This window comes from Pezoporus flaviventris, unplaced genomic scaffold (assembly GCF_033815535.1).
Source record: "Pezoporus flaviventris isolate CSIRO_AGI_PZ_B2104156 unplaced genomic scaffold, CSIRO_AGI_Pfla_v1 ptg000047l, whole genome shotgun sequence".
Taxonomy (NCBI): Eukaryota; Metazoa; Chordata; class Aves; order Psittaciformes; family Psittacidae; genus Pezoporus; species Pezoporus flaviventris.
In genome coordinates this window covers 6,663,302-6,688,039 of record NW_026892595.1, presented here as the reverse complement: position 1 = coordinate 6,688,039, position 24,738 = coordinate 6,663,302, and the positions used below count along the sequence as shown (strand labels likewise).

Sequence of the window (24,738 nt, the reverse complement as noted above, 5' to 3'; positions counted from 1 at the left end):
TTAGGTGAATGTGGTCGGTGTGGCAAACAAAATGAACATTTTACAATCAATTCTGGACACACACTGGAAAGTGAAATGATTGCAAAGAGAAAAGAAAAGTTTATTCCATCACGGAAGGGCTCAGAATGCTGGATAAAGTATTTGGAATTGTTGTCACAGTGAGGACACATAAGAGCTTAAATACCCGTAATTCCTGCTTCCCCCCCCATTCCTCCTTTACAATATATTTTTATTTTGAAAAAGGGAAGCAGCAAACAGAATAAAATTAGAGATACAGATTCTTCCTTTCCACTGGCTCCTGAAAAAATCCCTTGCTTATTTAAAGGGATGTGTTGCCTTCCCAACTTCTTCATTCCCCTCCTTCTACTCTGTTCTTTGTACTTCTTATCTCTCAGCACTTGTCTGACACCCACTCCCCATCTCATCCTCCCTTTCTTATTCCTTCCCCAGGAGATTCCAGGGAAGGAGAGCACCAAAAGCCTTCCAGAAAGTGCAACTCAAAGCCTAGAGAAGGCATCCATCCATCCCTCCTGGTTTACTGACTTGCTCTTCTGGATACTTCTTTTCCTCCTTGCAGGTTGGGTGTGAAGAGAACTGAAGTCAGCATTTCCAAACAGAAATGAGGTCTTCAGGCACAGTTTAGGAGGGGCTAGGAAACTGGGGGAAAGTGTATCTAGAGGGGACAAGAATATTTCCTTCTCTCAGTGTTTTTTGCTATGGAGATTCCCAAGCTGGCTGGGCTACAAGGACAGTGATAATGCCCATTTCAATAGAAAAAAATGTGGGGAAAAAATAAGATGCATATTTAAAAATGAAATCAGTAAAAAATTTAGAAACAGAAGGGTATATGCATTTTACACTTTAAATACAGGTAGTTCTACACTAGGTTAATAACCCAAAGCAGTTAAAATGAAAAATCTGTAAGGCTACTTTGAATGTTCCCAGAGTTATTCTAATAAAACCAATGATATTTATAGGCTGGAATGTCTTAGAAGTATCCAAACTAGCTTTGCAAATACATCAACTTTAAGCAAATTGACTGCTGATTTGAAGAAATAGAAGACAACACCTCGCACTGAATGCTGTGTCCCTCAACAATCTAAAGAGCTTCTCCAAACCTAACAGCTGTTCTTTTATATATATCCACACTTTTAGCCGCCAAAAAAGATCATCACTTGTAGAATAATTCAAGCCAGCAGTGGTGGTATTAGTAAGCAAGCAATCTTGCTGTCCAAAAAAGTTAAAAATTCTCAAGCTGCATTCTTTAGAACCCCAGACTCAAAGCAGCAGTAGATGAACTGAGAGCAAGACTCAAACTGATTATCTGACTGTGACACACAGCGAATTTGAAGCGACATGCAAAGGGAAAAAAAGGAAGAAAATGAAAGAAGATACAAACTGAGACTTAGAGACCAGCTTTACGTCCATAGTTTGGATTCTTGAAATTGTTAATAGGGCTCTTGTATATTGGATTTTCTTGCTGAAGTAAAAGAAATGGTCAATGTCGAATAATTAAACAGGAAAAAAAGGAAAAAGTAACAGTTTCAACCATCAGTGAAAAAATCATGCTACACATAAAGTTAGTACTTTTTTTTTTTTCCAGCACAGAATGACTTAATTTTCTTTAATAAAAATGAAAGGCTTCCTAGGAGATTTATTTTTTTAAATTATTCTCTCACCAAGCACATGTAGGTGTTGACGTCTACACAGGCATAGCAAAGGGTTTTCCATTAGCAGATTCCTAAGATTTCCCAGAGGCAGTGACCCCACAGCCTATGGAAGCCTATAGCCCATAGGGCTGGTTCTCTTGCATAATTTTCTGTTGATATGGGGCTTGGAAGATTTCAACAAACTATTCCAGCCACAATTTTGTGACTAGTTACTGACTTCTCTCAACTGAACCTGTAGAAGTATCTTCGTAAGTGCAAAATCTTCACTTACTACAGAAGTGACTCAACTTCTATTAAACATTTTAATAATATGTTGTTAAGTGTGGTAGAACTGCAAAGCTCAACTATTCTGTCATCAACACATTTTCTCTCTGAAATTTTATTTTAACTGAAGTTACTACTCACTTTTCTAACCCAAGAGGTACTTCTCAAAAGAGGGTTGTTTCCTCTCACCCCCAGTGGTAAGACACAACATGTTTTAAAGACAGCTTAAGACAAGGATAGTTCTGTTTCTCCACAGGCCAAAAAAGCAGAAATACAATCTGAAACACTTAAGGCATGTGACAAACACCATCTATTTTTCCTCAACTACTGCAGCTTTTATACTGATGAAAGCTTCCTGACTTACCGTATCCCACTTGGCATTCATCTTTTCCTTTTCAAATTTAGCAAATTCTCTTCTGTCATGAATGATCATTAGTAGTTTCCAAATCAATAATAATGCAAGTCCAATAAGAACAATTCCAGCAACCACACCAGCTACTATGGGAATGATGTCCGGCCCGCTGGGGCATTCTAGGGAACAAAGTCAGGGAAGCATGATTTTACAAGATGATAAAAGTAATGCAAATACAGATGGGTTTAAAGTTTTCTTTTTGTATTGAAGCCAGTATTTTGGATATTGGAGATACGCCAATGCTATTTTCCTTTCAAATAATGGAAGTTTTGGCATGTGTACATCCTGTAACATTCCAGTTTATTTCTATCCTTCCAATTTGTATTTAATCGTAACAATAGAACAATTCATGTTGTAATGATGAAGTCCACACATTGTGACTTGAGCTATTCACCTACAGTATTAGAGTAAAATAACTAGCAATTGTATTTTAAACATGCAAGTGCTCCAAGTGGGAGGTGGTGCTGGAGGGATAAACCACCTGGAGTACAAATGCAGATTAGCAAAACAGTCCCCACATGTTTTATCAACAGCATAGCAGGAAAAGGTGTTCCTTATTTTACCTCAGACGGCTGCTATTGTCAGTAGGCACTATCTAGAGATAGGTAATAACTTTGTTTCTGGGAGATTTTTTTTTAAAGGATATTTCCTCATCTCAGGAATTATCTCAAACTAAAATTAAAAAAAGGTCACAGATTCTTTGGATAAAATATAATGTACTTTCAAAATAAGCGAATTGTGTTTGAAAAACAGTAATATAGATGCAAAATGATTTAAGGTAACTGACATGGGAATAATAATCCTCCAAAATAAAACCTGATCCTTCTAATTAATATAATATTCTTAATAGCCACAAACTGAACAATGGCTTTTGCAGAGCTCAATACACAGACTGAAGGAGACAGAAGCAAATAAATGCAGCTCCTGTGCTGTCAAAAGGAACACTGCTCGCTCCCAAACTGCAACTCCTAATTTTGGTAGTTGCCTCTGCAGTAGTGAGTGAAGTGGGAAGGGACACAACAGGAATTTTTTGGGAACCACTAAGGAATAAATGTCTACTGCACTGAACACAGCTCCACCAAACAGAGCTTGGTCCTGCAGCACTCATCTGGCACAAAATTCAGGTCCCTCCTGGTGCATGAAGGCTTGATTCAGCTCTTAATCAAGGCAACACAAGTTTATCCATGACAGAAAAGTCAGACTTCAAAAAGTGTAGCGCATATGTTGACTTGTCTTAAAAGAAGACAAGGCTCAAGATCCTCCTTCATACTTTGGACTACATTTTTAGAGAATTTAAAACATTCTGAATTGAAGTGGTATTTATTTTCCAAGAGCCACGGATCCTTGTTAAGTGACGAACACCCAAATGATCAACTCTGAAAATTCCTTGAGTAGAGCGCAGCACTAAATCTTTCAGCACACCAAGTAAGATTTGTATTTTTATCAGGCTTATAAAAATTGGGATCACACAATGTTAATGTACAAAACCAGAATTTTTGCACTGTTAGATGTAACATCCAGTAATTCATACCAATACCGCTCTTGGTAAATTACTGACTGAGCTATAGGTTTGGTCTCTGTTTTGTACCAGAAGCTTGAACAAAATCAAGAACGGTTGACTATTAAGGATTAACCATGCAAAAGGCTTTCCAGATCTATTCTTGAAGGTACCTCAGTTAAGGAAAAGCAAAGGCTTTCAGCATGAATAATTTAAGCAGTTTGTAGGGTTGGGTGTTTTTTTTGTGTGTAAGACTGGTCCCATATAATTAAGAAAAGGAAAAGAAAAAAGCAACAAAGCCCACAGACACCACTGCTTCTAACCCGTAGTACAAGCCTGGTCAAAAAAAAAAAAAAATTAAATCACAATTCAGACATCCAGGCCTTGCCACAAGATGGATAAAATAAGCTTGCAAAGTATGTCAAGTGGAAACATGAAATGATTTAACAAATATACGTATCTGATTGACTTTTTGTTTTTAGAAAACAAAGCCCGAAAGCCCGTTTCTATCAGCTTAAAGGTTTGACCAATCTAGATCTGGAGGGACCTGTGTTCTTCTAAAGACGCTCAAGTTCCAGACATCCACAGCTGTCACTCAGGGAACAGTTACCTATTTCTGAATGCACCTAACTCATGCAAATCAACCAGAGCTGCTTTGTAGTACACAACTGCATGAATTAACAACAAAGGCAAGGGGAGAGCAGGCAACATCATGTTCATACCTGGGGTCTCTACCACGTGGACGTTGGCTTCACCATTTGAGTTGACAGAGTATGTGAAGTAGAACCAGCAGTCATCAACATCCTTCTCCTTGCAATGAGACAATGGATCAGGCTGTCCGGGCTGTGGCAACTTGTCTCGACTCTCTACCCGTGTCATGTTGAAATGCATACATTCCTGAGAACATGTTTCCTTCTTTTCTCCCTTATCAAAAGCTCTGCATTGAACGCAGTCCCTGTAGAAAGTACGAATCAGAAGCAATGCTTTTTAATATGATCATGAAATATTTCTAGCATTTATTCTGAAGAAACATAAAGGAGAAAATGTGGAAAAAAATAAATCCAACACTTGTGCCATAAAGGTCAGGAAAAAAATAAGGCAAGACATGGCTCTTTACTAGCCATAACATTTATGTACCTTGTAATTAACAAAAGCCCCCTTTAATAAACACCTCTTTCTCTGGATGATCCACAAGCTTCTAGGACAGGAAAAAAGATACTTATATCTCTAAAAGTAAGTAAGGCTAAAACTTTTCCAAACACCTCCACCTTGAAAATGAGTACTTTCAGAGAAAGCAGTGTAGGAACAGAATATTTATAGTGAAACAGTATCTGAGATACAGACTGGTTAAAAAGAACACGAGTGACAAGCTTTACAGTAGGATATCACTCTGAATAACTCATTGAAAAGAGTAGACTAAGCAAGATTTTTATACTGAAAAAGACTTTGCAAAGAGAAACCTTAAAGTCAGCTGCACAAAGCCAGGAATCAGCCCAGCCACTAAACATAAACTTATTCCAAAGTTTCTGCGCAGAAAATGCTTCATTTCTAAAAATCTGGATTTCCAAAGGCATGGTGCAAATGTCACTGGCCCATACAAATCTAGATCTAGATTTTTGTCAGCACACTCGATGACTTTTCAGTAGTATTTCTGAATGAAAACTTTAAGCTAAAATCTTAGATGAAGTTTTAACTGTTCTGGAAATTGCACTGTATATGTATACTTTTGTTACATTAATTTCAAAAGGTCAAAGGATGATGGGACTTTACAGTTAGTCACATTACAGACCTATGTTCCTTCCAGCTCTGCAGAAGGTGAGTTGTTGATAATCAGAAATGAAATAGGGAAAAGCTGTTACCTGCTCATGTCAATCTGAATGGTTAAAACTGATTTAAGATAATGTACACATTTCTATGCCTAACAAAATACGGCAGGGAAAGAATGTAAGAAATAATTAGTCTATCTGGAAGCAAACAAAATACTGTATTAATATTGTGTTTGTAATTATTGATTCTCACCCAAAAACTTTTACTGCCTGAAGAGACCATATGATACAGTGTCCCTGCACTTCATGGTGGAATAAAGGATGGTACCAAACCCCTCATTTTGAAAATTCTGCACATGTAAACATCACTAACTCAAAAGCACAGAGGCTGTGACTTGGTTTTCTTGGTACTTACTTATGCTCGGCACAGACTCCAAGGCAAGTCTGACACATTTCACATGTGGGGCCCTGGAACTTGGGATCTGTACAATTACAGGTGCCACATTCACAGGTTCCTCTTCCATTGCAAATCTGCCCATTTGATGCCATACACGGTGCAGTGTCCAAAGAACAATCGCATGCGCTGCCAGTGAAGTTGGGGAAACACTCACACACTCTGCATTTACAGATACCGTTTCCTGTAAATTGAAAAGATACTCAGTGAAACGAAGCCTAATGTAATACATAACATTTGTGACTGTAAGAAATAAGTGTTTACCATCTTGGGACAGATATAGAGAAAAGAAATCCCTTATGGAGAGATAATAAAGGCACTAATGAATGAAGAGCTGCATAAGAAATTTTAGCTCCTTAAAAAACTACTTACAGGCATTTCTCCCCTTTTCGCATTGCCCTACACTTACTATTTCCTTCCGTAAATGCAGTAACAAGACTAGGAAAAGCTGATCAAGACCAGTAAAATGTGACGGCCAGATCTCCTGGGTGGAGAGCATTACAACACTGCTTCAGTTCATAGTTCGATATGTATACAGACAAACTGATCACCCCTCTCTTCATATCTATCACCATGCAGATTTTTAAAGCAAAACCTAGAAAGATGAGCAATGCGCTTACACTTCACAACACAGAAAACACCTCTGGCTCCCTAGAACACCACCACTCAGCTGCTGTACTTCTGACCTCACCCTACCAAACTTTATGCTCCTTACCCTCCCTACACAGAAATCAAGGTACTTGAATCTCCAGAAGGATTTTTCAGATAAAATGGAAAGATCTTTGGCTACATCTCTCCTTCTCCACTGAGAATAAAGTGTTTAAGTCAATACTTACTTGTTACCATATATTTTGGAACACCACCACCATCGCTCCTACCCTTCGTAGAGCAGGTGACTAATACTGTATTCTGAGCAAATTAGACAGTTGAGATATTCTCATAATTCAGCTAAAGCTTAGTGACTTCTCGGTTGTATTTTTGTATCACAATAAAAATTGAAGTAGTAGTTACACTCCTAGCAGGTACTTCCATGTGCCTAGGAAAGTTTTAGGACAAAAATACATGCAGTAAAATAATTTAAGACACTGGCTGCTGAATGGCTTTCTAAACTGGTTTTGATTTTGAGAATTAACTGCCATCAGTCTTGTTCTAAGCAGTTTAAGGTGTGGTTTTTTTTTTCTGGATCTTGCACTTCTAATCTTCACCTACTTTCCAGAACAGTCTCAAGACAACATCTCACTGGTATCCTGTCAAGCACTGAGTCAAGCATTCTCTGTTACAAGTAAGCTGAGGTCATTACCTATTTTTATTGACACAGCAGCTACACTGAAACAACATAGCATTATAATCTCAGGACAGCTGCCTCAGCATTCTTTACTCTAATACCTGAAGGTAATTCTGTAATAAACAGCAGAAGTCAAGTTCACTTTACATCCTTCTTGGAGCTGTGATTCAAAGAAGGTGAAATGTGTATAAACGCACCATATGTTCATGATCAGAGAGAGCTGTTTTATTAATAGATAAGTGTTTTCAATTACTCAACCTGTGAATAGTCTCATCTCTATTATGAGGTATCTATGATCTTTAAGCTAAGTATAACCACTCTACAGAGTATTGTTGATGGACTTGTCAACTGCTGGCCAGTTTTGCCTGCAGAAAACTGAAGCAGTTTCTCACCTCCACAAATCAAACCATTTGATCGATCACAGTTGAAGTTATCACATTCACAGTATTTTCCAGAATACACTTCATTGGTGTTTTCTCTTTTCTTGCATACACATTGTCCACAAATGCATTCTCCATTGTTACTGCATATTTCTGTACTGTTCTCTCTCCTGCAGTAAGCATCCATGTCCTCACTATTTACTTCATCTGTACTACATTCACATAGTCTTCCAATACGTCCTTCATTACATCTGCAAGGTAAAAACACAACTGAAAATGTAAAGTAATACAATAAAAATACTGCAAAAATAGCACCAACAGGAATAGAAGTGACTATTCTCTCAAGTGATGTTCCAAGTTAAACTTCAAATAAGATTTCCAGCTGACAGCTACATAGCCACTCTTGAAGCTGCTGGAGCAAACTGGACTAAGTTGCTCCGATACCGATTACTCCTTCCAGATAAGAAACTATGTATCACCACCTCTATCTAAATTGCCATATAACCACTATTAACCCTGTGACAGAACACGAATTATTTTAAAGTGACAGTGATAGTTTACTGTAGCTGCTGTCATCTTTCAATGAAAAGATTTCCCATAAACAGCAATTAGGCAGGCCAGTAGATGATGTGCAGAGCTGCTGAGCTGAGATCTTCAGGCATCAGCACTTTTCATTATCAAGGTTACAGTATTGATGAACAAATGGAGGTTGCTCTTGTTCCCAGCAATGACAGACAAACTGTTCTGGGGTATCAGAGACAATGGTTGTCAGGAAACTGCTACTGTTGCAAAAGCAAAAGGTTCTTCTTGCCCACATGTTTGTTCTCCCCAGCGTGAAACCACGGGGACACCAGTGACAGCAATACCAAGTTTAAGAGTCTTTCTACACAAAGAGGAAAATCTCTTCTTTTTCAGGGAAACATAAAAATCTGACTGCAAAAATGGAGCAATGGCCCATAAATACTGGATACAAAGTAGCTTATTTCCCAACTTACAGAATACTAAGCAGTTACTGGGCCATAACTCAGTCTTTCAAACACCACATTAACCTTCACCAGGCAGATAGTCCATCCTACACCAAAAGTCCCCGAAGACTGAGGTCAGTATCTTTTGCTTTATTTCTAGTAAGTCATTAATCCATGAGAAATGAGAATGCTACGCTTTATTTTGGTTTCAGTTCACTGAGCAGGAGCCAATACTGTAAAGTCCTGGATCTTGTTTTCCTAGAGATCTTAATTCCACTCTGCTCTTATCATTCTTGTCTCAAGGGCTTCCAAGAGAAAACAGTTCATTTCTGTTGTATGTTTCTTGGGGAAGGGGTGGGGAGACTTAAACCTTGATTTACTAGGTTGATCTTCAACCAGTCTTCACTGAAACTCTTAAGATTTTGCTCTGCTTTCATTGTGTGTAATTACAGAGATAATTTTACTCAATATTGTGTAATAAGGAATACATGTGTAATCTAAACCTTGTGATGGTTATACTTAGTATAAAAGAAATTAATAAAAATATACTAATAGATAATGGATTAATAAAAACTATATATATAGTAAAAGATTTATAGGTATATGCAATTAGAAGAAATTTTGTAACAGGACCTTAAAAGGTTAGAAATAAAACCATAAAAATAAAGAGAGAGAAGAGACTAGGATGTCATCCAAGACAAAAAGTGGTTCTTTTATGACTTTTTAGTCTTTCCTGCTATGAAACAATTGGTGCCAATGTGGTTAGGAACTCCTACCGAAAAAACTATGAAGCCTTTGGATTTCTCAGTATCAACAGACCTCACATTAGAAGGATATAATTAGATCAGTATGAATACTTGCAAAAATATCACAAAGTGTCCGCATTCATGTTATCCCATAAATCTGTAATTTTGCCATATTACATGGAACTCAAAATTAAATGTAGAAACAGAAAAAGCAGTAAGACCTATATCCTTTGAAGTACTGACTCAAGGCCAAATTGGAATTCTGAGTTGCACGATACTGCCAATTTAATGATCAAATTCCTATGAATTCCAGCATAGGGATTATTTGCAGACATAAGGCAGTATGTAAAAATATCTTAGAAAAATAGGTGTCTAGAACTAATTTTTGTCCTTTCACAAAAAAAAATTAGTAAAACCAAGTAACCTCCAATTAAAGGCACAAAGGTCTTCCTCACATTTTTCTTCTGCAAAAAGCAACAAAAATGTCTATTTACCTGCAGGCACCACATTCAAATGTTCCATTTCCTTCGTGGCAGGCTGGACTATTAGGTTCTCCTTCACTTTGACACTGACATTCACAGATGAACTGGAGATTAATTTCCACTTCTTCAGTGAATCCCAGTGGTTTAATTTTAATGGTTTCATTTTGTCCTTTCTTTGGACATTCATTAGCTGTTACATTAATCTCAAATTTAACCTGCAAAGAAAAATAAATGGAGTGCCATGTTAATAAAAGGACTTTTGCCTGTATCATTAAAAAAACCCCAACTGAGCACTGGACACTTTAAATGAATTTTATATATTTGAGTAGCAGCAGATATAATTTAAGTTACCTCATCTCCAATTGAAATGTTAGAACATTTCCTTCCATCTTCTTGTGTGTCATTCACTCCATTCTTGCAGAAAGACTTATAACTGATTGTCACTCCTTTTGGTAGCTTGGTGTTTTCAAGGATAACCTCTGAAGAAAGGGACTAGAACAACAATTGTTAGCTAAGTTTGACCTGACTCACATAAGCATTCCCCTGAAGAAAAGACATCATACAACTATGCACAGCCTAAGTGCAAATCCCACAGGCACACTGGAATTATGCACATTCCAGTGTGCCAAGAAACACCAGCCCCGGACTGCCCATAGTCACGCTGCGTTGACCCCCTCTCATGGCTGAGTCTTGTTACGCAAGGTCGGGGCAGGTACAGATGCTGGAGGCACTTGTGTAAATAAGCCCCATTTTTCCTTTGGAGTACAAGGGGCAAACAATGCAGCTATGAAGAAAATATTGTGGGGCTAAACCCAGGAGTCCCTGAGGTTGACGTAGGTATTTTGGGGTCAAGGGGTTGCAAAATGGCCCTTTTCTCCTCCATGTGAAAAGAAGGCAAGAACTGAAGGTGCTGAAGAAACAGTGTGGGGTTTTGTGTGTTTTTTTAAAAGGGAAAACATGGATGATGACTTTAAATCTGTAACATTGTTTTAAGTGGCTTTAAGAGGGTCTTTCTAGACACCTAACCTCTTATTGCCATAGTGTCTGAATATCTAGCATGGGTTTACTGCAGTGGTGGTATATTAATAGTTTAGTATACTATTTTGTAGAAAATAAAAATAAAAATCCACTCTAGAGTACCCCCTGCTATTAAAAACTTGTAACAACTTAGAAGAAGATTAATACAACCAAAATAAAAATCAGAACTTACATTGTATGCATCAATGATCAGCTGAATCACATTGCTGGAGTTTGAAGACAACGTTCCCACCGCTGATTTTGGTATCAGATTTTTCAATTCCTTTCAATATTTACAAAAGCAGAAGGACAATTACAGTTTTAATAAGGAACAAAGTAAAATTTGCGCTATAAATATCTGTAAAGTGCTATAATGCTTCTGTTGGTTAACTAGTCAAGACCAAGTACTTCAAAAAGACAAGCCCATGGTGTTGCCAGTGATTATTATGATTTTTGAGGTTATACACAACACTACTATAAACAAACATCCAGTCTTTTCCTTTGCATTTTCATGTCAAATTTAGTAACAGAATACTAAGACCTTCTCTTATATTGTATGTGGTCAACTTCATGATCTTAGAGAAGCACCACACTTCTAGTGCATAAAAGACAAGCAGATAAAAGATGATTTCTAATGAAAAAGAGAAACTTACAATGTGAATAAAGTTTAAAAAAGCAGAAGAAAAACAAACAAAAAAACCCAAACCACCTTCTTCAGTCAAAACAAGGAAAAATATGCATCTTCTTCACCCAGTCATTTCCTATTTCACAATCACATCCAGCAGTTTAGTTAATTCTAAACATCAGGAATATAAATAGACCACAAAGGACAAAATACGTTCTTTCATGAGTACGTCTCTTAATTCAGTGTCCACACTCCTCTCAGCTATTTTGCTGTAAAAATGTTCACAAAAATTAGCACTGTCTCCACTCCCTCCTACCTATGAAGGATAAAGAGGGGCAAGGAGGAGGGGCACTTTCTCCATGGAAATTACACACGAACTCAGTATTGTTTTGAACAAGTAAAAAAGGCTTAATAATAACACCAGAAATAGCAAGATACTACTTCCACAATCACTAACTTTCATAATAACTTTTATTTCAAATTAAATAATTTTAATGATTTCAGAGCAAATCTGAGTCAGTCTTAGCATTCGATGGAAAAAAGTAGAGACCAGAATTCTGTGTTATTTATCTTTACCTTATAAACTGCCTGAAACTCTTCAGTAACTGCAAAGATTGTCTGAATATTGTTCTCACTAAGCTTTTGTACCAGATGAGCAATAGAGGGGTAATCCTATAAAAATCAAGCATAAAATGCAATTCAAATTTGGGACACATTGCTAGAAAACAATCAGAAAGACTTTGACATCATAAATACCTTTAGGAACATACATAAGAGTTGTAACTAGCCAGCTTATGTCACAGTTCAAAACCAAAACAACCTCTGCAAACAAACATGCACTGAAAAGATTCCATATATGCCCTGTGTAGATAAGTGTTTTTTCACACTCATCTTCACAGGTTTTATCACACCTTTTCACAGTAATTTTATCATATTCCCTGCCACGTAAAGTCTTCATCTTATATCCTTAATCTCAGTGTTCTCAGAAAACTCTCTTTTGTAGATTTCCATATGACTTATGAAAACTACAACCTTTTGCACTTTCTTAATTAGATGAAATAAAACTGAACTAATTTGAGGTTTATATTGACCAATACTCACTTAACTTTAGGAATTTATGAACACGCAAACTTTGTAAAGCTTACTGTGTTTACTCCATCCAGCAAGTATTTTTCTTTTCACCTTTTGTCTGATCTACCTATCAATGACCCATTAAGGCAATGTTGTTAAGCATACTTTAACCATAAACTCTGCATCGTAAGATTTCAAGCAATCTTAAAACAGGCTGGCCAAGGAGCTCTCTATTTTACAGTAGTACACTAGTTCTGAACACAAAGACTTGGAAATGGTAAAATAATGGGACAGAGCCACTGAAGTTTGCAAGTGGACATGTAGAATTATTATTAAAAAGGTTAAAAACCAACACAAATCACAGCATGAAAGTTGCCATTTCTTGAAAGTTTCCAATTAAGACTTGATTAATTATTGTACATTTGCTTTAGTTAACTAAGGTCCCTTGATATAATACAGAGGTAAATGGGTAAAGTTCACAAGATGTAGCAGTCTGAAACTATACGAGATGACCTAATGATGTTTTTTTGAGCTTAAGCATCACAAAGTATTAGTTTCCCTAGAAGATGATGTGAGGACTTACATAATAGTGGCTCATTGTGTACATATTATTTTCCAGATGACATTTCCCATCATTCGGTAAAACAATTCCACCAAGTTTACCGTCTCCTGCAAAGTGAAATCCAGCATCTGTGGAAAACACTAGTAGTCGTGTAACATTTCTCCAGCCAATTTGTTCCTTGGGAAACAAACAAACAGATTTTTGGTATTCTGCAACAATTTACTTTAGAGCACTGGAGACCAACACTTCAGAAATAAATGCACGCAAATGGAGACAGGCTCAGGGGAAGCCACACTGCAAGAGTCACCATGGAAATCATATAATCCACTCAAACCTTAAAAACAATTGCATTTAATTGTCTGGTCCAAAACATCTGTTGCAAGTTTTTCACCACAGGCAAGAAATATTCTGAGATGTACTTTGGTGTTCAGTTTTCACTAGAGTATCTAAAGGGCAACAGGGTTGTAGAAATCGGGCACATCAGTCCAGCATGTAAAGTCCCTTTCTATATCATTACTACACAGCCCAAGCAGAGAGAGGACAGACACTCACAGAATCATAGAATGGTCCTTTTGTTCCAATCCCTCTGCCATGGGCAGGGACACCTTCCACTAGACCAGGTTGCTCAAAGCCTCACCCAGCCTGACCTTGAACACTGCCAGGGATGGGGCAGCCTGTTCCAATTCCTCACCCTTCTCACAGTGAAGAATTTCTTCCTAATATGTAATCTAAATCTACCCTTTTTCAATTTAAAGCCATAACCCCTTCTCCTATCACTACATGCCCTTGTTAAAGTCCCTCTCCAGCTTCCACCGAACTATACTGAAACAACAGCTACAAGCAGCAGATAAAGCTTTGAAATAATTGGAGAACAGTTGCTTACTCAGGATTTCATATGCTTTTGCACAGAATTTGACTCCTCTTCTGCATCTAACTTTAAAAACTTTGTACTTTGGAATGCATCTATCTGCTATGAACATGACCTCTAATCAGCACTTCCCAGTTTCATTCACTCACTAGAGGTCTCCACAGAAGACAAATGCACATATCCATGCAGTCTGCCTAATCTCTCTTGTCTTGCTGGCATGAGAGTACATGTTTAAGTGTCAGCCAGTATAAAATGCTATGGCTATATTCAAACAATTTGATCTAATAAAGCAGTAAAGAAAACCAATACACACTTACCCCACAAACTGCAACCTGCATTATTGCATCGAATCCACCTTCGGGAGAATCTAAATTCCCAGAAATGTGCTGTTTACCTACAAGTTCATTGAATTTATTTCCTTCACTGGTAAGGCTGAGTACATTTTTATAGCTAAATGGACTTGTACAGTTCTGGTCGCCTGTGCAAGGATTTCTTAGTTTGGCTGGTGTTGTACTTATATATGGCATCACAGTTTTCTCCACAAAAGAGCCAAAGCCTAAGACAGAACAACAAGAACCCTGTAAGCTGAAGAATGGAAGTCTCTTATATTATGACACAACAGAATGCGAATGCATTATAGTTGAATTGACATCAGAAAAAGTTCTCGTAATTGTTTACGTTCCATTGCTGGCATTCACACCAAGTACTCCTACGTTCCTCAACAAGTTCTATCTATTAGAAATATCTGTCATAATACTGGTAACTTTAAAAAAATAAATTACTCTTTATATGTAATCATGTGAAAAACATCAGGAAGGAAATATTTTCTTTTTTATTAGGACAGACAAATCTTTCTTACCAATTCGGAAGTCTGAGGTTATTTTTTCCATTTCTAACATCAGAGCCGTTCCAAGACTTTTTACATTCTCTAAATCATCTTTCATAGAATAGGAGAGGTCCATAAGATAATAAAGGTCAATGGGGTAGTCTTCAGCTCTCTTAAATTTCAATGATACTGTTTGGGGTTCCCCTGTTTTAAACAAAAATACAAATCACTAAAAATTCCACATGTGCATAGTTCAACAAGTATTCAAGAACTATTTATTTTAAATGTCCAACTTCACATTTCTAAGGTATTTTATCTCCCCACAGACAACATTAACCTGCCAAAAAAAAAAAAAAAAAAAAAAAAAAAATCAAGCCTCTCTTAAGTTACTGCAATTTCAAATCTTCACGCTTGCAATAATTTTAACATTCCAATAGGATCTAATAGCATAAATTTTCAATATCTATTTGAATCCAAGATGACTCCAAAAGTTTATTTTAAAAACAAAGCAAACCCCAACCAACCCAGCAAACAATCCCCACACTGCATTGTCTAAATAGGCTTATTAAAGAAAAATCAGAGTATTTCCAGTTACTTGGCATCAAACAAAGGCTGAAAGCACAGAAACAGCAGTGAGATAATGGCAAGTTACTATTTATTGCACTTGTAAGCCTAGACCCTGAATTTTGCCAACAGAAATACGTAGTTTCACTCTGATGTTGAAAGACAGTGCAGAAAATTACACTCCACCCCCAATGGAAAAGTATTCTTTTTTCCTAATTATATATGAAATAAGGAATAGAATTAGAAATTTTATCTTCCACCCTCATCAGTCACTGATGTTAAATGGTGATGTTACTGCTGCTGAAGTCTGCTTAATAATTATCAAGCATTTGCTTAGTATGACCAAAATTATCAAACTGGGGAAACCATTAGACAGGCAAAGTGAATAGCATATGGATCGTGCAGCTACGCAACACTGTTTTCACACACACACACACACACACACACACACACACTACACATGCAAAAAGGCAAAAAAAAAACCACCCCAACAACCAAAACCTTAAAGCTTTAGATTTTCCTTAGCCACTGTTTAAAAGAGCCTGAACAGAAAGCAAACATCCCCCTCTTCAAGCACACAGTCCTTCACCAAGGAACTTAAAACCAAGAGAAGTGCTTATAAACACAGTAATAATCTTTTGAGTAATTAGGTTGTGGTTGCCCAGGTCCCTCATATGTTCTGATGAAGAGACTTCTGTATCAACAGAGGAACAGTAATTTGGTTTGAAGCTGAAAAGGTCACACTAGAAATAAATAGGAGTAATACCAAAATTGCCAAGTAACTTTCCTTTCTTTCCCTTTCTTCTCCTCATTTCGCTAAACTTCTTCAGATGATTTTGCATTTATTAAGGCAATCACCTCCAAGCAGCTAACCCTGAGTACAGGCTCTTATTCCAGGTAAAAACAAGGTAGCTGTTCAATATGTCTGCAGTACCTAGGAACTCTCCTTAAGGACAATCTCCGTTATGCTCAAGTACTGCATGAGCTACTAGCCCTGTTCCGCCCTTCTCCCCCTTTGAATGAAAGTTCTCTTTAGGGGCTGGAAATGGTACACAGCTACTTTGTTCTCTTTTCTGTAGTCCTGTGTCCACATCTTTAGCCTCTGGAAAGTATTTTAAATAGCAATCCAGAAATCTTGCATAACTACAAAACAGTTCAGTTCTGGCACACATGCTTTAGGCAACAGCAGTACTTCAGTGAAAATGAAATGCTCTAAAGTTTTTGCATGCTCTTCTACTTTCATTCTGAGAGGCCACACTGTAAAAAATAAAACTACAAAATATGGAAAACAAACCATTTTTGCCTTTCTGAAATATATTCAATTCATGCTGTATCTATTTTCTCCTAAGTTCTATTGGGAAAAAGTGATATTATCTAACATTCATAAAAATCAAACAGTATTTGGAGTATTTGAACACCTGGGGCTGACCTGAATGGCTCTGCTATCATTCAGGTTATCTGAACAATAGTAGTTTCTGTAACAAAAAGGTTACACATTCAAAACAAAAATCACAGATGTAGTGGTGACAGAAAAATCATCCAATCACTAGAATGAAATTGTCCTTACCGACTCTTAGTTTCAGCACTAATTTTTGTGGCTGGATCTGTGTAATGGCTTCTGGTTTCAGCTTCTCTGCAGCACCTATCTTACGATTTGTTACTTCCCTATCTTCAAGCACCTGTTTGCTACCTCTGGGATTTTCTATATCTTCCATGGGACAGCCTTTACTCCTTAGTGCTGCTAAGTCATCACATCGGGCAGATGTTGGTTCTCCTTCTTGCAAAAAGTCCTAAAAAGCACAGGCAAAAAGGATCAAATTTAAAGCTATCTGCTATTTGTTATATTCTACTCACAGTAACACTTTTTACAATGACTCTATTTCTTCTTTAAGTTCATTAATAAAACACCCAGTCCTGAAATATATTCAAAGTATACTAAACACACCAGCCACTACTACTTAGTCCAGGAGTATTCATCTATTTAGATCTAATTGGGTAAGCAAGATGAAAGAAACAAAATGCCCAATGTCACCTCTGACAGAACCTGAACATCCTTTTAAATCAGCTACTCTAAAAGTGACAGCAGTTGGAAAAAGCTTTCATGTGCATTAGCAATCTATAGAGTTAACCTATTTGTACAGTCCCCTTGGCAACTATCCTTCCTTTTAACTTTCTTTTTTTTTTTTTTTTTTTTTTAATGGCTTTATTAAAGATTATGTAAGTGTACCTTGGTACTCCATAACAAAATAATGGCAATATGCTGACAGAGCAGGGGAAAGACAGACAACTCTTACCTGGGGGAAACCGAATCCAAAAGTAAAGATACGTGAGCAAAACCAATATGTAAGTTTGTACTGAACAACCAACTACCATTACCTCAAGTATAAAATAAACCCCTCTAAACTCAAATAAAAATAAAGAAGGTTTCTAACTGAGAAACTTGGCAATTCTGATTCATCCCCCCCCCCCCCAAAAAAAAAGTATATACATAAATATATCTTAAAGCTTGTCAGTTCTTGATGACTAGGACCTGATAGCTCAAGGCCAAATTCTAAAGTTAGTCAGCTTAATTTAATGTCTGAAGTTAATAAGCTGTTTTGGGGAACAGTAAGTAGGTACTATATGGAGCTAAATATATATTATCATCTTCTAGCAAGAAACAGGAAAATTTCCCAGTTTTCAGTAACAAACTAAAGACAATCAGTAGGAGCCATTTTCTTCTGTTTCTAACCTGAAGAAGACACTTCAGCATATACACAATTCACACAATTTGAGATTATTTTACATTCTCTATTTCCTGAATTTGATTTTTAATTACATAAGAAAACACTTTTTTATTTCAGATTGAAGCAAACTCAAACCAACCTCCAACACCCCAAGTCTACCAACAACAGAAAAATAAAATTTTAACATCTTTCTTTTATAAAAGAAAACCTCCAGTCTCTTCCCCTACTCCACCTATATGTGCCTAAAATTACCTCTTACTCTAATGTCAGTGGAAGAACATAATTATGCATACCCAGACAGATTCCATGCTGGAATGTTTTTAAATAACTGTGAGACAGCCTGTAGGGTCTGTATATGCTTAAGGTTTACAAAAGGAGAAGTAAACACATTGTGAAAACCAATTATACTCGAATCAGAACATCAGGGAAATCATAGTATCTGAACTTTTAAGTAGCAAATTGAAGACTTACAGGAAACTACTACTAGGGAAAATAAACATTTCTATACATTTAAAGAATTTACTAAAATCTCAAAAAAACAAACCATACAAGGTATTTTGCAACACTTACATTTTTTTTACACCAACCACAATTTGGTCCTGCTTGTATACATTCACCACACGATTTTGCATTAGCTTTTATGCAGTCACTCCCACCTAGCAAAGAACACAAATCAGTCACTTCATTTATAAAAAGGTGTGCATCAACAACAGAATTTTAGTTTATTCCATTCTGTTTTTTTTAAAACTAAGTTCTATCTACAAACAGGTTACTAACATGAGTTATGACTGACATACTGCCATTAGCACTCACCTAATAATGTTATAGTTAGCTACATAAGTAAGTGCTAAATAAATATAGTTTTTATAGTTTAAAGCAACATGAAACCACTGCAATGAAATCAAGTGACTTACCTTGCTGAGCAAATCCATTCCATATCAAGCAGCAGAGGACACCAGCCCATGTGAGCAATTTTAGACTAGTCTGAAATACAAAAGAAGACCACCGTGTTTCAGAGGAGACAGGAACATGGAGCAGATGCAAATCAAATGAACTTAGCTGTATCTGCTGGACAGTTTTGCTCCAATACAATCACATTTGTGGGCTAAACTGGATTTAAAAGACATCAAAGAGGGTAGGTTCAAAAAATATTTTGAAACACTCTTAATGCTGTATACACCAGCAAGCTACGAGAAGTCTGAAAACATTATTCAGTTGGGGGATGGGAAAGGAAAGAATCCAAACCAACCTGTTAACATCTTATAAAAAAAATATTAATGCTCTGAATGTTATCAGAGAGACACTTCTAAAAGATACCACGGAACTACAAAAAGGAAATGGAGCTTCTCCATTCAAGTCTCTGTTTCCGGACAAACGTCAAGGTCCTTTCCAAAATATTTTCCTTGGAATCTTCGAAGGGCATTTTACAACCTAACTTCACACCTCTTGTACTCCTCTCATGGTTTAAACCCAGACAGCAACTCAGCTACTAGGAAAAATAAAAAATAACTGTTAAAGCTGAAACCAGGACAATTCTAAACTAGAACTTTCTTCTCACATTATGCAACATAAAGCATCCTTGATACAAACTCAGCCCCTTTTCTAATTCTGTGGACAACAGAGAATTAATGGTTACCATCCTTATTAAAGAAAAAAAACAACACCCTACCCTTTGTTCAGAGCTATAAATCTTTATGAAAGCCTGGCAGAAAAAAATAAATACAAAAAAACTGTATTATTTTTATGTTTTACAAGACAAAATTTAAATGCTTATAAACTACGATTTAGGGTTACTGTAATTTTCCCTAATTACTCCAAAGCTAGGATTACTTCTCTGAACACTCATAGAATCACAGAATGGTTTGGGTTGGAAGGGACCTCAAAGCTCATCTAGTTCCAACCCCTCTGTCATGGGCAGGGAAACATCCCACTAGACCAGGCTACTCAAAATCCCATCCAGCCCGGCCTTGAACACTTCCAGGGATGGGGCATCCATAGCTTCTCTGAGCAACCTGTGCCAGTGCCTCACCACCCTCATAGTGAGAATTTCTTCCTTACATGTAATCTAAATCTACCCTCTTTCAGTTTAAAGCCACCCCCCCTTGTCCTTATAAATAGCTTCTCTACAGGTTTCTTGTAGAGCCCCTTTTAGGTACTGAAGCTGTTCCAAGGTCTCCCCAGAGTCTTCTCCAGGCTGAATAACCCCAACTCTGTCAGCCTGTCTTCGTAGGAGAGGAGCTCCAGCCCTCTGATCATCTTCATGGACCTCCTCTGGACTAGCTTGTACATTCTAAAAATTGGTTTCAAATAGACCGTTTTTTCCTAAATGTTATCCTACTCTTACAGCAAGTAGTCAGCCAGGGTGAGCTGTCATGTCTTTGAATTTATAGTACTATTTTAAATTCCATTTCTCTTTTATTCAGTATAAGAATTCTGAGAACTTGGACTGTGGCTGCCACTTTTCCTGGTCATCCTAAAGTGCTATTGCTAATTAAAGCTTTACCAGTCATCCTGGAAACATCAATATTCCTTTTACCTTTTGGTTCTACAAAATATACTGCAAGGAAAAGCAAATTTGGCAAAGTCTTTTAAAATGAACCTGACATTCTCTAGAAGATGTACTATTATGCATATAAATCATCAGCAAAGTGAGCAATACTTTAAGTAGCAAAGCAGTTGAGCTTTGGTTTTCCTACACCGATTTAATGTCATTGATAATTATTACTTTGCACATCCAGCTAGACCTAACAGAGAAGGGACAGCTGCTCTAAAATCTGGTGGAGAAGGTTTCAAACACAGGCCAACCCTCTGCTAACAAACTGTGTCCAACAACAGTATTAGATGGTTCATATATTTCCGACAAATCATACTGGCCTACTCCTCAGTGGATGCTGTAGTCAGGGGGAAGTGGGGAGTTTAGACACAGGAAAATTAAGAGATTTGCTGTGGAATGACTTTGCTAGATGTCATACATACGCACACAAGAAATTACTGATTAAAAAAGAAATGTGAATTATACCTCACTTAACTTTTGAGCATTACTTATCACATGTAACTTTGAGTTTTCCCTCTACCCATCGCTGCAGAGGTGATCAGGCCTTCATTCACAAAAACTCTTTCATGAACACCGTTTCATTAATTCTCCTCTGAAGCAATCACTTAGATCAAACTTGTGTAACCATGAACCTGGATCAGAGGGCATTCCAAGACCCAACAAACACAAGTAGGTGGCAGACAGATGAAGAGACTGAATCAAGGTTAGAGAAAGACAGCGTTTACATGGTGTAGGAGCACATCTGTCAGAGTAGGAATCGGGAAGAGAAAGCCTTACCAGGCTGCTCAACTTTAGGTTCCTTCTTTTTTGTTTTCAAAGTAGGTATGCTCTGTGTATAGCAAGCCTTACTTCCCTCTAATGAAAGGATATTTTGTGACTTGAGAAGCAGTTTTGCTTTAAAGTTCAGCCCAGAACTAAGCTGCTGGCATCAGTTTAGAACCATCTTTTCTGTTAGCCAAACGAGAAAATTATAAACAGTTCACCTTTTTAGGGCAGACCAGCAGCAGATGCGCAGCAAGCCCATGCAGACTTATTTATATAAGTCAGCAAAGATGTGACACAGTGCTAAAACTATGATTAAGACCATTTGGAAGAGAAATGTTCCTGTGGAAATGCATCCACATGATGAACGCAGCTCTGGGCACAGATTCCCCATAAAGTTAACAAGGAAAATGTCCTCTTCCATATAAGGCTGAGCCAGAACCTCTCCCAGCACAGGGCCAGCCCCCCAACACATGCGAGCACTTCCTTTACCTCCACTGCCTAATGGCTTTTCCATCTGCTGAGCATTGGAAAAACCCGGGTACAGATTTGCTAATTTGGGCTCAACTCTGACGGTTAGTGCAAGCAAATCAATGCGCGGCCTCAGCCTGTGGCCGCTGCAGCAGCCTGGTGCCAACAGTGTCAGACACATTCTCCTGCAAGTCACTGGTTAGGACTGTGGATTGCCCTCTGCAGATTCTTCTGTCAAGGGAATAAATCAAAACAAATGACAAATAACTACACTAGACAGCTAAAGGAAGCCTTTGGAAACCATTGATGGAGCTGGAACTGAGCAGTATGCAACCACAGATGACTGGAACAGAAAAGAATCCGTTGTTACAAGAAATAAAGTATTTTTTTGTGCAATGTTTACTTATTTTCTGTTATACTTGTTCTCCCCCTTTTAATTAAATCCTTGAAAAATATCCCTGAGTCCTTGAAAAAATGATTTCTGTCACAAAGAGGCAGCTGAAAGCTTACAAAAGGCAAGCTTGCCAAGAACTGAAATGTCCTTAACAATATCACCAGTTGGATCCTTTTTCAAAGGCTGCAAATGGCGTGCTGTTGGAAAACTGATTTTAAAATTATTTCTGCACATTTGTGAGCTGTGCTCTATTTTTGTTAAGTATTTCAGGAAGACAAACATGGACATAACCTCGAATGTTAGGACTTGTTGCTTTCCAAGGTGTTTTGTTTTTTTTTGCGGTCTCTACAAAGAGTAATGCTTGAAGAGAAATTTTTCTTTATAAAACCAGCTTTGATGGAAATCTCTGGAACTTCTAATTTGAAATTAAAGCCTCATTAAGTGACAACAGGATAAAGGAATGATTATTTCTTCATAGCGAGATTAACTTTGGATTTGAAAATTAAATACTTAGCACCTTTGTATTCTGCTGATCGTCGCCATATTTACAAATAATGTTTACTACTCCACAGCACTGAAGCATTTGCAGCTTTTAAAACTTATTTATTAGAACACCAATAGGATCTCTCAGAAAATTAAGTGGGCAAATGGAATCAAGAAAAAAGGGTGAGAGTTACAAAAACATCGACTCCTTTGAAATGAAGTATCACTGGCTATCCTGCTCCTCTCACCACTCTTCAGTTCAGCCTTTCACCGTATCTGATGCAATTCATAGTTTACACCTGTACTAAGGCAACACTAAAAACAAGCAACTAGGCCATTGCTGTATTATTCCACTCAGCCAAGCAGCAACTCATGTGACCCAGTACTCCAGCATTCACCTAACCAATACCAAACGAAAGCACCACAAGGTATCTGCCCTTGCTGCCTATTGAAGTGTGTCTTGCTGCAAAGCTTTCCATTGAAATACACAACCATGCTTCAGGCCATGGGGGAAACGCTTAAATATACAGGAGAGAGTTGAGGAGTTGTGCAGAAGCCACCTTTACCTTTTTGAGGCAATAACCGGACAGCCTACTTACTTCATTACCCCACATGGTACTCCACTTATACACCCAGAAATGAACAGGCAACTCACGCTTTTGGATTAGTGCTTGTGTTTCCTGCAGACTGACACCTCTTTGCATCAGCTGTGTCTTCACACGTTTAAAGCTGTATGGAATTGATCCCTCCTAGAACTGAGATTACATTTACAACCCCTTTCATCCATCTTAAGGATGGAATGTCACCAAAGAGAACTGCCTCATCCTCCTTGTTGATTATTCACCCTCTTTAATCAACCTCCTGATTGATTCTTCTTACTGCTTTCCTTTTTGACCAGTGCTACCATTGGTGCAGCCACCGAGAAGCACTGGAGCAAGGAAAAGATCTGGCTGAAACACTAATCCAACAAAGAAACTGGTGAAAGTGGTGAAATGGGGATGGAGAAGAGAACTGAGGGGATAAAAGGCAAAGGACACTGCTGTTCAGCCACTGCTCATGGCTGTATGCTGGACTGCACTGGTCACAGAGTGAACCCGCACCCTCAGTCATCAAGACTGCTTATAAAAAGAACAGGAAGAGACATGTTTCTAAAATAAGCAGAATTAAATAGTCTCTGGAGACGCCCGTTTCAGGACTTGATGGCTACCCTGCTTAAAAAGTTCCTTCTTCCCTCACTCCAGAAGGTTTTCTAGCTTTAGCTGAGGGCCACACTTTTCAGCATGAATTTTATGGGCTGACAAGAGGACTGCATTCACGTTTCTGGAGAAAAGGAAAAAAAGAACACAGCCATTTGCTTAACTGGAAGGGACCAAACAACCCCAGTGACATGGTACAGCAATTACACAGGCACTACAGACCTCTAGCAAGGACCCACACCTCTGCAACCACTTCCGACAGCCAGAACTCCCACAACAAGTGTCATTAATTACAAATCTAAATTTGCCTGGACATGCAACAGCCTTAAGCACGCCTGCTTCTACAATAATTCACTGCAAAGCAGGAATTCACTACAAAGGAAAGTGGCAAAATAGTACCTTGCTGCTCTGCCTTGACAGAAATATTTTTCTCAGAAAGGCACAGGTACAGATATCAGTGTTTCACATGAAGGAGTTACTTTTGATTAAAACTTCTGAGTTTGTGGTGCAGATTTTCCAGCAAATCTTAACTAGGCAATTCTTTGTGACTTTAACAGCTATCTTATTTACTTAATCAATGTAAATGTCACCGCAATACTTAATAATAGCTGGAATGTACTGCTTGCACAGTAAGTTTCAGGACCACCAGGTCAAAAAGCTACATGATGCATTCTTCTTCATGGAAGTGGAGATTTGG

At 37.7% G+C, this 24,738-nt stretch overlaps 1 protein-coding gene across 2 annotated transcripts in view; it reads right to left on the bottom strand.

The window, feature by feature from the left end:
• The window catches only part of ITGB1 (integrin subunit beta 1), a 47,394-nt gene that overhangs the window by 7,569 nt on the left and 15,087 nt on the right, over positions 1-24,738 (bottom strand). The window contains exons 2-16 of one of the 2 annotated variants that reach the window (XM_061468088.1): positions 19,096-19,165; positions 18,752-18,837; positions 17,023-17,245; positions 14,925-15,095; positions 14,383-14,621; positions 13,219-13,374; positions 12,141-12,236; positions 11,133-11,222; positions 10,274-10,414; positions 9,935-10,137; positions 7,742-7,980; positions 6,026-6,248; positions 4,567-4,799; positions 2,299-2,465; positions 1,400-1,480 (exon numbers count right to left, since the gene is read on the bottom strand). In XM_061468088.1, the coding sequence (XP_061324072.1) occupies positions 1,406-1,480; positions 2,299-2,465; positions 4,567-4,799; positions 6,026-6,248; positions 7,742-7,980; positions 9,935-10,137; positions 10,274-10,414; positions 11,133-11,222; positions 12,141-12,236; positions 13,219-13,374; positions 14,383-14,621; positions 14,925-15,095; positions 17,023-17,245; positions 18,752-18,837; positions 19,096-19,165 (2,412 nt within the window). In that variant the 3' untranslated portion in view covers positions 1,400-1,405. The remainder of the gene's footprint in view (positions 1-1,399; positions 1,481-2,298; positions 2,466-4,566; positions 4,800-6,025; positions 6,249-7,741; positions 7,981-9,934; positions 10,138-10,273; positions 10,415-11,132; positions 11,223-12,140; positions 12,237-13,218; positions 13,375-14,382; positions 14,622-14,924; positions 15,096-17,022; positions 17,246-18,751; positions 18,838-19,095; positions 19,166-24,738) is intronic. The other variant, XM_061468089.1, reaches the window with a different exon arrangement.